Source organism: Cyprinus carpio, chromosome A11 (assembly GCF_018340385.1).
Source record: "Cyprinus carpio isolate SPL01 chromosome A11, ASM1834038v1, whole genome shotgun sequence".
NCBI lineage: Eukaryota > Metazoa > Chordata > Actinopteri > Cypriniformes > Cyprinidae > Cyprinus > Cyprinus carpio.
In genome coordinates this window covers 22,185,652-22,199,752 of record NC_056582.1, presented here as the reverse complement: position 1 = coordinate 22,199,752, position 14,101 = coordinate 22,185,652, and the positions used below count along the sequence as shown (strand labels likewise).

General features: G+C 34.9%; 1 protein-coding gene across 2 annotated transcripts; it reads left to right on the top strand.

The window, feature by feature from the left end:
* The first annotated feature begins 96 nt into the window (after positions 1-96).
* Positions 97-14,100, top strand: LOC109064594 (dnaJ homolog subfamily C member 11-like). 2 transcript variants are annotated; one of them, XM_042766820.1, is made up of 16 exons: positions 97-547; positions 3,896-4,025; positions 4,517-4,590; positions 4,703-4,804; positions 6,104-6,232; positions 6,754-6,876; positions 6,967-7,040; positions 7,121-7,310; positions 7,395-7,480; positions 8,271-8,387; positions 8,490-8,645; positions 8,758-8,827; positions 8,942-8,999; positions 9,739-9,881; positions 10,971-11,100; positions 11,817-14,100. In XM_042766820.1, exons 2-16 carry the CDS (start codon positions 3,938-3,940, stop codon positions 11,840-11,842), a joined length of 1,566 nt encoding a protein of 521 aa, XP_042622754.1. In that variant the 5' UTR covers positions 97-547; positions 3,896-3,937; the 3' UTR covers positions 11,843-14,100. The 2 variants fall into 2 exon arrangements, with proteins under 2 accessions (XP_042622754.1, XP_042622753.1); XM_042766819.1 differs by lacking the exon at positions 97-547 and adding an exon at positions 3,183-3,416.
* The last annotated feature ends 1 nt before the right edge of the window (position 14,101 follows it).

The following is a 14,101-nucleotide window of genomic DNA, read 5'->3' as shown; positions in this document are numbered from 1 at the left end:
GCGTTAGCTATTGGCCGCAAAGTGCAATAAATGACAATGGTGTATTCGGTGATGCTTCATGAATTTGCGAAATCCATATCCTCCTTTTATCCGTCTCTTCCACGCCATTGGTGAACTGGTTTTATTCGGGAGACACCTTTACAATGCAGCGCCCAATAAGGTTTTATTTATTTTTTATTTTTTGGATCAGATTTAGGGGAAAACCTTAGGACTGTAATATACATACATAAAAAGCAGAATCTGCGGATTATATTTAAGTCTATACGACGAATGTTTATGAATTCATGCTTGGCAGACACCCTTATCCGTTCTGCCCAGCGAGCGCCGTGAGCGCCGTGACAGTAAAAAACTATTTTATAACGATGAGATACGTGATCGAGATACGTGTCCAGCAGTCTAAGTACTAATAACATGCCCCACTGCGTCATATAATTAGATGCTAACAGTCATGTTAGAGTCGTTAATCTGCCACTCGTGCTGAAGATGATTGTGAAACCATAATGGCATGGACCTAGGCAAAGAGACGATGACGGCTTGCCTCTGAAAGGTTAGTGCTGCAAGACACTAATATATATATATATATATATATATATATATATATATATATATAATCAATGTTCCCTCTAAGCTGCGCGCGCGCGCGGCCGCGCACTTCTTCCACCGCAGCCGCGCAGAAGAAGAAATAATGTGCCGCGCACACGCATAAATGAGTTGGAAAAGCCATTTGCGAAAGCGAATGAATTGCAATGCTCGGATAAACCGCTACAGAGTTGATATCACGATAGAGTTAGAACCGGTGAATGTGGTTAGTTTCATAGAAAAGGAATGTGCGGCAAATGAATCGCTGTAGAAACCGAATATTTTAATGGTTGCGTACGAAATAGCTCAAATCGTGCGCCGACGCAAACGCAATGACGTGAAATAAAACGTCATCATGTATTAAAGAAGAGCGGCTTGATTAAGTGCTGGAAATAGCGGATGATGGGCACAGAACGGTAACCAAACTCAGAGACATTTACAGTCACACACTGGTGTAGTTTACATAGCTATAGAAGAATTGACGTTCACGTTTTTTTTTTTAAATATTTAACTTACAGATCTCAGTTTAAATGCTTCAGTTTCTATTCTATTCTATCAGTTTTAAATGCTTCAGTTTAATGCTTCAGGCTTCAGTTTCTATATTCTATTCTATTCTATTCTATTCTATTCTGTTCTGTTCTATTCTATTCTATCAGTTTAAATGCTTCAGTTTGTTTTGATATTATATTATGTTAGGCCTATATTATAAACCTAATAAATAATTGACCTTGTTTTTAATGGAGTCTCTGCTCATCAAGGATGTATTTATTTTATCGAAAATACATAAGAAGAAAAAAACAGTAATGTTGTGAAACATTATTGCAATTTCTAATATTGGTTTCCTGTTTTAATATACTTTAAAATATAATTTATTCCCGAGGAGCAAAGCTGAATTTTCAGCATCATTACTCCAGCCTTCAGTGTCATATTATCCTTCAGAAATCATTCTAATATGCTGATTTACTATCAGTGTTGAATCTGTTGTAATGCTTAATATTTTTACTTATTTTTTTTATTTTTATTTTTGGAACATGTGATACTTTTTTTCTTTGATTCTTTGATAAATAAAAAGTTAAAAAGACCAGGATTTATTCAAAATAGAACTTTATAAATAAAAATATGTCTTGATAGCACTTTTTATATCCATTTAACACATTCTTACTGAATTAAAAAATTAATTTCTTTAAAAAAAGAAAAAAAATTACTGACCACAAACTTTTTTAGTAGGTGTATATTGTAACACAAATTTTTATTTGAATAAAAACACTGTCCTTTGAACTTTTTATTTATCAAAGAATCCCCAAAAAAATCACAAGTCCCACAAAAAATATTAAGCAGCACAACAGTTTCCAGCACTGATAATAAAATCATCATATTAGAATGATTTCTGAAGGATCATGTCACACTAAAGAGTGGAGTAAAGATGCTGAAAATTGCTTTGCTTCATAGGAATAAATTATATTTTAAAGTATATTAAAATAGAAAACTTTTATTTTAAATTGCAATAATATTTCACAGTATTATTTTGGTGAAATAATATTCAGTAAGTTTTTATTAGGTAATCTAAAATGTACATCATTTAGTCACGGGTCAAATCAAATACAAATAGCACATTAAAGTTAAAAGTTACACACTTTTTTTGTGTGTGCGCGCTGTACAGGTCTGGTATAAACGATGTTTTTGCACAGGTGTCCGAAATGTCCGCCCAATAGAGAAAGTTTTGCTCAGCAAGAAGAAAAAAAATAGAGGGAACATTGATATATATATATATATATATATATAAAACAAAAATAAAAAAAGCCATCTGGAAAAGATGTTTTAGGTCGTGCGTGGAGGCTCCAGACTCGTTCTTGAGCGCTGTCCACTCGTGGGTGCTGAAGGAGGTGGTGCTGAAAGAACAGCTCCACTCATCGACCACATTATAAGAGCCGTTTTCCCAAATAAAGCCAAATCACGCACAACAACACAACATGTAGTTACACTGCGAATGTTATTTGAACAACAGAATCATAAAATAATAATAAGAAAAAAATTATGTAAAAAAATACATACTATTATTATTCATGGCAGTATTATTACAATATTGAGATACTACATAGATTAAAAAATAAATAAATAAAAAAAAAACATTCACATACCACAGTCATTTGAAATCAAACTGTGGTTAACAACGGTGAAAAACTTAAGAAAAAGCTAACCTAAGGTTTACATTTCCTATAAAACTCGCCTAACATTGATTCAAATGAACATAAATATACTTTGTGCGTGTAGAATTAATCATAAAAAGACTATAAAGCTGTTGGATTAATGCTTAATTGTTACAAATGAGCAAATTTATTATTAAAAATAAATAATAATAATTAGTAGTAGTAGTAGTAGTAGTAATAATATCCATTAAACGTTAAGTGATTGTTTTACTTATTTTCATCCAGGAATCTAATAGCGGGTGCTTTTAAAATTTAAATGACTCTCTCCAGAACACAAGGTGGCAGGACAACATATGAAACCTGAGCCTCAGCCGTGGGCGAATTGGTGGATTTACTATGGCGAAGACTGAGCTCATTCATTTTCTTTTCATCGAGCCGACGTCAACTCGCCGAGTTCTCGAAGCGCTTGCTGGCGAAAATTATTTAATATTCCAACGTCAGTCTTCTGACAAATCAGATTGGCGTACTGGCCGAACGTCACGTTGCCTAATTAATATTCATGAGAAAGGGCTTCGCCGTAGTAGGAATCGGGATGGTATTGGGGACACTGTGAATATGGCGGCTGCCTTGGAAAATGAATTGGAAGTAGATAACGAGGATTATTATTCTCTGCTTAATGTCAGGAGAGAGGTAAAGTGGATATGTTTCGAAGAGGAGCATAATTCATCTGCATTGTCGAGCTCTGCGCAAAATGAAGACAGCAATGCAATTTCTCTTATTAGGTGATACTGTCCTGTAAGAGAGATTCATTCAGCTGTCATGGCATACTATTACGTGCCGGTTGCATTGGGTTCGTAACGTACTCGTTGATCTGACGTTTCATGCTTGGACAGCTTAGCAGTATTTGTCAAGTGTCACATTACATTTAGATCAGCCATTCTGGGTGATGTTTATTAAAATTTTGCATGCACTTTCGTAAAAATGCGCATGACTAGAGCTCATCTCAGAACCCATTCACTTAACATTAACGCTTAAAAAACAGTACTTATTAATTATTAAAACCAATTAATTTAAATATTCAGATTATGTTGACTCTGCTTGGAAATATGACATCCGCCCATCAAACTCTATGTCTGTCATCTACTATTTATCTATCTTATGGTCCACAGGCTACTCAAGAGGAGTTGAAGTCGTCGTACAGGCGTCTTTGTATGCTGTACCACCCTGACAAACACAGAGACCCTGAGCTAAAGAAGCAGGCTGAACAACTCTTCACCTACGTGCACCAGGCATATGAGGGTAACTATTATAACTGTCCCTAGGACTAATATGACAATTTTCAATATGTAGATTAATTCCTAAAAATAGCCAAGGGTTTATGTAGCGCTTCCATACAAGGAAAGTTCATAGTTACCACAAATAAAGAAAGCCATGCAGATTTGGAATAACATGAGGGTGAATGTTTGTAATTTTTGGATAAAGTATTTGCCTAATTTAATTTGTACTTAAAAGGGTTGTGATAGATAATCAACAAAAACACTGAATACCGACTAAATGCCATATTTGTAAAACTTATAAACTATTTTAGTTTTTAGAACAGTAGATGCATCCTAATTCACATACTTATGGACTATTCTAGGCTGTTTTGTAGTATAAATAGTGCAAGTAGTGTGTTCACAATAACTATACTGAATGTCACACAAACATGACATTCAGTATAGTTAGAGTCATTTGAAACATAATTGATATTTGTATTTTTATTTGACTTTCATTATTTGACCTCTGCTTAGTTCTCAGTGACCCACAATCCCGAGCCATATATGACATATTTGGGAAAAAAGGCCTAGAGGTAGAAGGTTGGGAGGTTAGTTTTGATTTTCCACACTTATTATAACAAATATTTGTATTACTGTGTGTTGCTGTGGTGCATGTGATACTAATGTCACGTCTGCTTGCTTGATCCCTGATATCTTTAGGTGGTGGAGAAGAAAAGGACCCCTGCAGAGATCAGGGAGGAATATGAACGTTTACAGAGGGAGAGAGATGAGAGGAGACTCCAGCAGAGAACAAACCCTAAGGTGGACATTTCAGACCAGAATGACAGCGGGAGATAATGACAAGACTAGTTTTATTTCATTGAATCTCCCAGTTTTGTTGTGTTCCAACTGATGTCATTTTGAAGATTCAATATGCCAGTTTGTTTAGAGGCCAGATAATATCTTTGCTTCATTGCTGAGGAAACCGTAATTTTAGGACAGCTTTCTTGATTGGTTTTCGGTCTTCTGTTTTTGGATGCCTGCATATCTGCCTACATATCTGGAAAGTTTGTAACACAGGGTCGATATTTATATATACTGAAATTCATTTTGATCAAATTTAAGGCCATAAAATATCTTAAATGGTATAACAAAAGTGTTAATTGATTATCATTTTAAAAGGTTTTAATTTTGTGGACAAACAGGAATCATGGTGCAGTCTAATTTGATTATTTGCACTGCATGTTTAAAGATAAATCATGACACTGGTGCAGATACTACATGCTTACGGTTTCAGAACAGTTTGATATCAATGTATACCACATATTTTTGAGAAGTGACTTCTTATGATTTACTGGTGATGAAAAAAGTACTGCAGGAGTGATGTATTTTTGTAGGCCAAAACCTGTAAATGAGTTTTAGCTCGTCCTGTTCCATTGTTACAAGGTCAGTGTATTTTTGTTTGTTTTTTTGATTGGGTTTTTGGATAAATTCCTAAAATAACTTTGGATAAGCTCAAGATATTTTTGTTTTATTCTGCGACATCAAATAGCCAATCACCTTTTTCGTTTTCTGTGGGACTTCAGAGACTGTCTGGGACATTAAACATCACACTGATTCGCTGAACAAGAAAACTCGTTTACTCACTAGTCCACTTTCACAGCCTCATTGTTTTTATGCTTTTTGCTTATACAAACTATTCTAACTCAAACTTTTAGGATTTGTTTTTTAATAAAGTTGCTGAATAGTGGTGATGTTAAAGTCATGTGACTATGGTGTAATTTGTATTACTGTAGCTTTTTACTTCTGGTGATTACATTTAGACTTGTTGGTCGCAGAGCTTATTGTCTGCAATAATCCAAAAGCCAATGGGAAAATTTGTTTGGGGTTTTTCCAAGGGAACACGGTTGATGCTGAATTCCAGGTTGGCCTGCAAAAATACATCACTGCGGGGTTTGTCCTATATGGAAATACAGTCTTAATTTTAATAGTGGAGGTCTGGAAAAATGTGTCAAATTTGATTGAAAAACACTGAAGAAACCCTGCAACATCACAATTTTTATGTCACAGAATTGGTCTAAATAATGTTTTACTAGTTTTTTTTTTCCTGTTTTCATTCAGGGGACAATAAGTGTTGGCATAGATGCGTCAGACCTCTTCGACCGGTATGAGGAGGACTTTGAGGATGTACCAGGAGGAGGTTTTCCCCACATTGAGATCAACAGGATGCACATTTCCCAATCCATTGAGGTCAGCATGTATAATTACGAGCATTATGTGATGTCACTATCTCCCTCATGGAAGCCCATTTCCGCCACTGAATAAAAAATAAAACCCTTTTGTCTCACAATTGACTTTTTCTCACAATTTCAAGTTTACATCCCGCAATTCTGACTTTTTTTCTCTGAATTGTGATATATACACTCGCAATTGTGAGTTATGAAGTCAGTACTGTGGAATAAAAACTCAATCTTTTTTCCTCAGAATTGGACTTTATAACTCGCAATTGTGGGGGAAAAAGTCATAATTGCGAGATATAATATTGCACCTCTGACTTCATTCTGACTTTTCTCAGAATTGTGAGACATAAACTCACAATTGCAAGAAAAAAGTCTGTATTGCAAGAAAAAAAGTCAGAATTGTGAGTTTATATCACGCAATTCACACAAAGTCAGAATTGTGATTTAAAAAGTCACAATTACCTTTTTTATTTTTTAGTCTGCTTCCATACTCCCTTGTGCTCTGTAATCATGCATGTTTATGTTTGTCAGGCACCCTTAACTACTTCAGATACTGCTGTGCTCTCTGGATCTCTGTCTACGCATAATGGCAACGGGGGAGGAAATATAAACCTTTGTGTGCGGCGTGTGACCTCAGCAAGAGGCTGGGGAGAGGTGAGGCTCTTTCCAGCACACCTCTGTTTATTTTTTTTATTTTTTATTTTTGGTCTGTTTCTGAAGTCCTAGTTTGTTTGTGTATCTTAACTGGAGTTTGGTGCAGGGGACATTAGAGGACCTTTATTTGGGATGAAAGTGTTCCGTAACGTAACTGCACGCTGGTAGGTGTCTGTCTGTGTATGATGAGGCTGATTTGTGTTTCTCATTTCGGTGAATTTAATATCACTTTTCTATCACATAGCTTTGTGACTGCCCAGTGGGGTTTGCAGTTCTCCTCACGTGGCGTAAAGCCCAGTGCCACTACAATGATGGCCCGCAACCTGGACCAGAACACTATGGGCTACCTGCAGTGGCGCTGGGGAAGCCAGTCTGCCATGACCACCAGCATAGTCAGGGACACCAAAACAAGCCACTTCACCCTGGCCTTGCAGGTGAAGCCTATGCAGGGGTACACTGATGATGTTAATGTGTTTAATTAAGAATGCAAACTATCTGTTCTTATTCCTGATCCTCAGCTGGGCGTTCCTCACTCCTACCTGATGATGAGCTATCAGTACAAATTCCAGGATGAAGACCAGACTAAGGTCAAAGGTTCCATCAAGTATGTATTTTACCTACAGCTTACAATAAAGACAGGCTATCTATATACATTACTGTTCAAAGTGTGTTAGATTGTAATGTTTTTTGAAAGAAGTCTCTTATGCTCATCAAGGCTGCCTTTATTTGATCAAAACTAGAGTAAAAATAATAATATTGTGATGTATTATTACAATTTTAAAATGTTTTGTTAAAAATAAAATGTTTTCTGTTAAAATATATTTTAATGTAATTTATTCCTATGATGCAAAGCTAAATTTTCAGCATCATTACTCCAGCCTTCAGTGTCACACGATCCTTCAGATATAATCCTAATATACTGATTTGCTGCTCATGAAACATTTCTTATTATTATTATTAATGTTGAAAATATAGATTTCTAATGATAGGACCATCATTTTTGGCAAGTACATTCATGTTTAAAGCAAGAAAATAGTACAAATCTAGACACTGTTTTTCAGTAAATTATAAGCAACATGTAATCATTTTATCTCTATGCACCAATAAAATAATACAAAATAATAAACAAAAATATCTACATTTATATATATTTTACAAAAAGTTGTAAAATACAACAAACGCTTTTAAATGGTTGAGTGATCCAATTGTTAAATGTGTTGAAACAGGCAAGTACTTTGAAACTTGAAACTGAAAAGTACTTTAAAATCATTGCAAAGTTTATTATGCCATTTAATTAAAATAAAGAAAAGAAAAAGTTGTAAATATTAAATGTATTGCTCAGCCCTTAAGTTCTTAAGTCTACCCTGATGGCTCATTGTCTTTGTATTCAACAGGACTGGGTTCTTTGGCACCTTGGTTGAATATGGTGCAGAGCGTAAGATTAGTCGCCACAGTGTTGTGGCCGCAACCGTCAGCATTGGTGTACCCCAAGGAGTCTCCCTCAAAATCAGGTTAGCACTGATTTGAGCTTAACCGCAATAAGGCACAGCTCAGCAGAACTCAGACTGCTCGTAAGTTGTCTATTTATGATGGTCATTTTCTTCTCTCTACAGGTTGAACAGAGCCAGTCAAACCTACCTCTTCCCTATTCACTTAACCGACCAGATTTTACCCAGTGCTGTGTTTTATGCCACTGTGGGCCCGCTGGCCTTCTACTTAGCTGTCCAGAAGCTCATTATTATGCCTTACGTACGAGCCCAGAAGGAACAGTGAGTTATTATCCATAATTAGAGGCTCTGAAACAGCCCATTTTGCTGAAACCCATCTTTACGTTACCTCAGTTTCTTTGATGAAGGGCCCTGACTCTTTGGTTGTTTATAGAGAGTTGGAGAAACATAAAGAGGTTTCTGCTTCAGATATTGCTCGCAGGAAGCAAGAGGCTGAAGCTGCCGTGAGTAAAATAAATACATAGACAACAATGACTATCTCTCTCTTACCAACACAAACTAGCATTTATCAGGGTAGATATGTTGTTTTCTTCTGTTACTGTTTCTTTGGTTTTCAGGTTTTGCTGATGCAAGAGTCAGTGAAGAGAATTATCGATGCTGAGGAATCTAAAATGGGTTTGTGAAATACAGATGCACTTTTTTGTTTGCTTTTTTTTATTCATTCAAATACAACTTAAGCTCTTTGGACAGCATCTGTGATATTCTGGCAATTATCACAGAAAGTCATTTTCATTCATTTTAAAAACAAACAAAAATGGCTTCTTACACAGTAATTAAAGAACATTTACTGTATATAAATAAATATAGCCATACAACTTTAAGCACTTTTTTGTCCTTAGAAACTGAAAAATCTTCAATTTGTTCAAAAAAAAAAAAAAAAAAAAAAAAAAAAAAAATTATATAATATATATATATATATAAATATATATATATATATATATATATATATATATATATATATATATATAATATATATATATATATATATATATATATATATATATATATATATATATATATATATATAAAATCCTCACAAAAATTGGGAAAAGAGGAATTCATTGGTCAATAAGTACAGGAACCATGGTATTCTTACTGCTAAAAACTTCACAGATCAAAAAAATAATAATACTTCTGTTTGTTGTACAATTCGGTTTTTAAATTTTCTGGACCACTTTCTGCTGTAGGTACATTACTGTGAACAGAATTTTTGTTTGGATTTTGCAAATTGAGTGGAAATAATGATGGTAGTCAGCAGCCGCCTACACTTTGCTGTATATACAGTTTAACATAGAACTTTTCTTTAAGTGAACAATGTTTTATGTCATGTGATTCATATGTTTTTTTATTCTAGGTCTCATCATTTTAAATGCTTGGTACGGCAAATTTGTGTCTGACAATAATCAGAAACGCGAGAGCGCAAAGGTCATTGATGTGACCGTCCCGCTCCAATGCTTAGTGAAAGACTCCAAACTAATTCTTACCGAAGCATCAAAGGTTAGACACGCAAACATCTACCGGTGCTTTACATCAATGAGCTGCTTAAAGGGTTAGTTCACCCAAAAATGAAAAAAAAAAAAAATAGGCTGTTTTACTCACCCCTGAGGCATCCTAGGTGTATATGACTTTCATCTTTCAGACAAATCCAGTCAGAGTTATATTAAAAATTGTCTTTGATCTTTCAATCTCTATCGTTGCAGTCAGTTTGTGACTTCAGTCCAAAAGAAGTGAAATTAAAAGTGCCCTTCAATAAAAAAAAAAAAAGTGTCTTGCACGGCTCCAGGGGGTGAACAAAGGCCTCCTGTAGCGACTCGATGCATTTTTGTCAGAAAAATATCCATATTCAACACGTAATAATCACTTTAATCTAGCTTGCGCCAACAGTTGTACACAGAAGCAGTTCTGGGAGCATGACGTAATGAGGTAAGCTTTGCGCATGCGCCGGTGAGTCTCGTAAAAAAACAACGCTTGTTTACAGGATCAAAAGCAGCAAAGTTTCCTTACTTTAGCAAGGGAAAACCAGTCTGCTCTTGGCTTATATCGAAATCCCCTGACATTCTTCTTCGTTATTTATTTCTAATTAGTGACCGTTGTTTTGTTTTGATCTCTCTGCTGCGTTTCAACGTGCGTCACTTTTGAGCGGTGCATGGGCAAAGCTGACCTCTATACCTCATCCGCCCGGAACTGCTTCCGTGTACAACAGTGAGTGCAAGCTAGATTCAAGGGATTATTAAATTTTGAATATGGATATTTTTCTTATAAAAATGCATAGATTCGATAAAGGAGACATTGTTTACCCACCGGAGCCGTGTGAGACACTTTCTTTTTTTTGGAAGGGCGCTTTTTATTTCATGTCTTTTGGACTGAAGCAATGCAACACCCACTGACTGCAATGATAGAGCTTGAAAGATAAAGACAGTTTTCAGTATAACTCCGACTGGATTCGTCTGAAAGAAGAAAGTCATATACACCCAGGATGCCTCGGGGGTGAGTAAAACACAACCTAATTTTCATTTTTGGGTGAACTAACCCTTTAAACTCCTGCCAGGTGCTTTACATGAATTAGTTCTGTCTCATGTTAACCAGGCTGGCTTGCCAGGGTTTTATGACCCCTGTGTCGGAGAAGAAAAGAGCCTAAAGCTGCTGTACCAATTCAGAGGAGGCATGCACCAAGTCTTGTCTGGAGACACAGAGCCTCTTAAAATACCTAAACAATGTGAGTACTGCGGAAACAAGCTGGGAATGTCACTTGGCAAAAAAATATTTTAAATATATTTAGAAATATGGAAAAAGGAATAAAAATATATTTTAAAAAATATTTACATATTTTTGGCCATTTTATATATATATATATATATATATATATATATATATATGTGTGTGTGTGTGTGTGTGTGTGTGTGTGTGTGTGTGTGTGTGTGTGTGAAATATTTAAAAATATTTTTTGCCCTCCTTATATTTCAATTCAAGAAAATACATTCACAGATCATATTTGAAGAAATACTGGACAAAAAACATATGCATATATACATATACATTTAAAAATTTACTTTGGTATATAAAGGTTGAAACTAAATGTATTTTCAAATATAAATATATATATATATATATATATATTATATATATATATATATATATATATATATATATATATATATTTGAAAATACATTTAGTTTCACCCTTTGTATACCAAAGTAATTTTTTTAATATATATATATATATGTGTGTGTGTGTGTGTGTGTGTGTGTGTGTGTGTGTGTGTGTGTGTGTGTGTGTGTGTGTGTGTGTGTGTATTATTTACATTACAACATTTTACATATACAACATTTATTTAGCATATATTTAAAAAAAATTGTCATTTGGGTCAAAAATACAGTTGATTCAAAGATGATCTAAGGAAAGTCTGTTGTTTTTTTTCTTTTTTCATTCAGCTCACAGAATTGATTCAGAGACATAGGAGTCTACCACACACTGGAAGAAAGAGCTCAATGGACATCAAAGGAACTTAAAGGGACAGTCAGACATAAAGTGATCCGAAGGGCTGCTCCTCTTCATTTCATGTAGTCACCCGTGTATCACCTTTTATGTTGTCTGTTAATCTCAAATCCCTGACATATATCGTCAACGGGTCGATCACGTCCTAACATCTCCATAATATTTGGAGTTTTAACTGAGACTACCGATGAACCACCTGAACCCAACCCATAGCTGTCTGTTGTCAAGAGGTGATTGGAGGTCATATCACTCCATCCATTAATCTTAATGTTAAAGCGGTCCTATTATGCTCTTTTACAAAGTCCTGATTTTGTTTTGGGGGTGTACTTGAACTAGAAAAACACATTATTTTTCACATATTTTACATTATAACAACACCTCTCTCCCCAGTCTGGCATGAACGGCCTACTGTATAAAATGAAGGCCCGATTCTGAAATACGAGATGTGCTGTGATTGGTTAGCTGGACCAGTGTGTGTTGTGATTGGCACCACTCTGCGCCTGGTTGGGAAATGTCATGCCCCTTACCATAGCGAGCTTCAGTGTAAATATTGCTTCAAAATCAAATCAATTTGGGCATGATTTAAACCCGGATTATTGTGACCACTCTAAGTCCGTCTACCTTGAAAAAGCTTGCATGTCTCCGACATAGTGATAACACTCGAAAAGCATAATAGGACCCCTTTAATACTGCGACTGGAAACTATGGCAATAAAACTCCTCTAACAAAACTGTACTTGAAAAGTATGGTTCAAAGTATAATGAAGTGCTATACAAATGAAGCGGTTTCATAAGATGTGTTGATTTTGACAGATGTTTTTGTATGTTTGTACACTAGGCTTAAGAACAGGAAATCTTATGCTCACCCTGCCTCCAAAATCACTACAGTAGAAGCAGCATTTAGTAGACCAATCTGTTGTGACCAGAGAATCTTGATTTCATTTTTCTCCATGAGAAGTGTTATTTGGATTACATTCATCATGTTAAGTATATACAGTTAAATACAGTATTTATATTTTAAGGTAAATCTCACAAAGAAATGCTTGGGTCATATTTTCCCTGAAAATGAAAAAAAAAGGAAAATAAATAAAATTGCTAAATTACTTTGCTTATTTTAGTACAATCAGGACTTTTTGTGTGTTCATTACAATTGATCATATCGCCACCCCAAATTCCAAATTTAAAAACAACTCTCTCATTACTGTAATGTGAACATTTTAAATTCTGTCATATATGAAAAATAAAAAAATCTATATGCATTAAATTTATTTATTTAAAATGTGCATCAATGATATATTGTGTATTATTGTAGGTTACTGACAATTTGAGGGAAAGGTTTAAACATACTTCCAAGAAATCTGTTGTTGGCTGTTGTTTTTGTTTAGCTTGTTGTTCTTAGCATCTGGATGTTTGCTTTGATAGCAACTTTCTCCTGCTCTGTTTTCTTACGTTTTAATGACTTGAAATGTCAGCAGCAGTGCTCAGACTGAACTAGTGTAAAACTACAATGCCTTTTGAGTATTGAATAAGGGGGTTAAGCAGAGTATGAAAGCTCTATGTTCAGAACAACATGATTTTATTTAAAGATCCATTATTTCAAATGATCCTAAAAACCCACTGAACACTCAGAAAAAAAAAAAAAACTACAAAAGTTGTCACTGGGGTGATACCTTTACAAAAGGCACACCTTTTTTAATGAGAGTGAACCATTGTGCCATGCCCATTTTGTTAAAAATTTTCATGGTTTTATTAGTGTTTTTGTCAGTAAGTGGGCCTACGTGATTTGAGTCTGTAGTAGATGTTTATTTGTAACCGTCTTTCTAGTTGTCCCTTTCATCTGGGCTAGAAGAGGGAAAAAAAGACATTTCAACAGCAAATTCATTATGTTGTTGGAGTATCAACAATAATCTGGAGTCTGAATCTCTCAGAATCCTTGGTCAGTGATAAATACATGAACTACTGACCGGCCATTGCATTTTTTTTTTTTTTTAATTGTGATTAAAAAAAAGGCCTTTAAACATTCTCTGGTTTGTAATCAGTACTGTCATTTTACTCTACATTTTAGCATAGTTCACTTCATGTTCATGTAAATGGCTTGTTCGAGCCACATTTTGCAACTCTGAAAGAAGCTGGTGTAACATTCCTATCTGATGCAAAACCTTATAAATGTATTAATGTAGTCAACCTGAAGAGAAATTTAAATAAAAAGTGCAGAAACCTAC

Excerpts from the sequence above, each read along its gene's own strand:
- LOC109064594 (XM_042766819.1), top strand. The coding sequence starts at position 3,342 with ATGGCGGCTGCCTTGGAAAATGAATTGGAAGTAGATAACGAGGATTAT. Across the intron at positions 6,233-6,753 it reads ACATTTCCCAATCCATTGAG|GCACCCTTAACTACTTCAGA; the intron begins GTCAGCATGTAT and ends TATGTTTGTCAG. Across the intron at positions 8,646-8,757 it reads GTACGAGCCCAGAAGGAACA|AGAGTTGGAGAAACATAAAG; the intron begins GTGAGTTATTAT and ends GGTTGTTTATAG.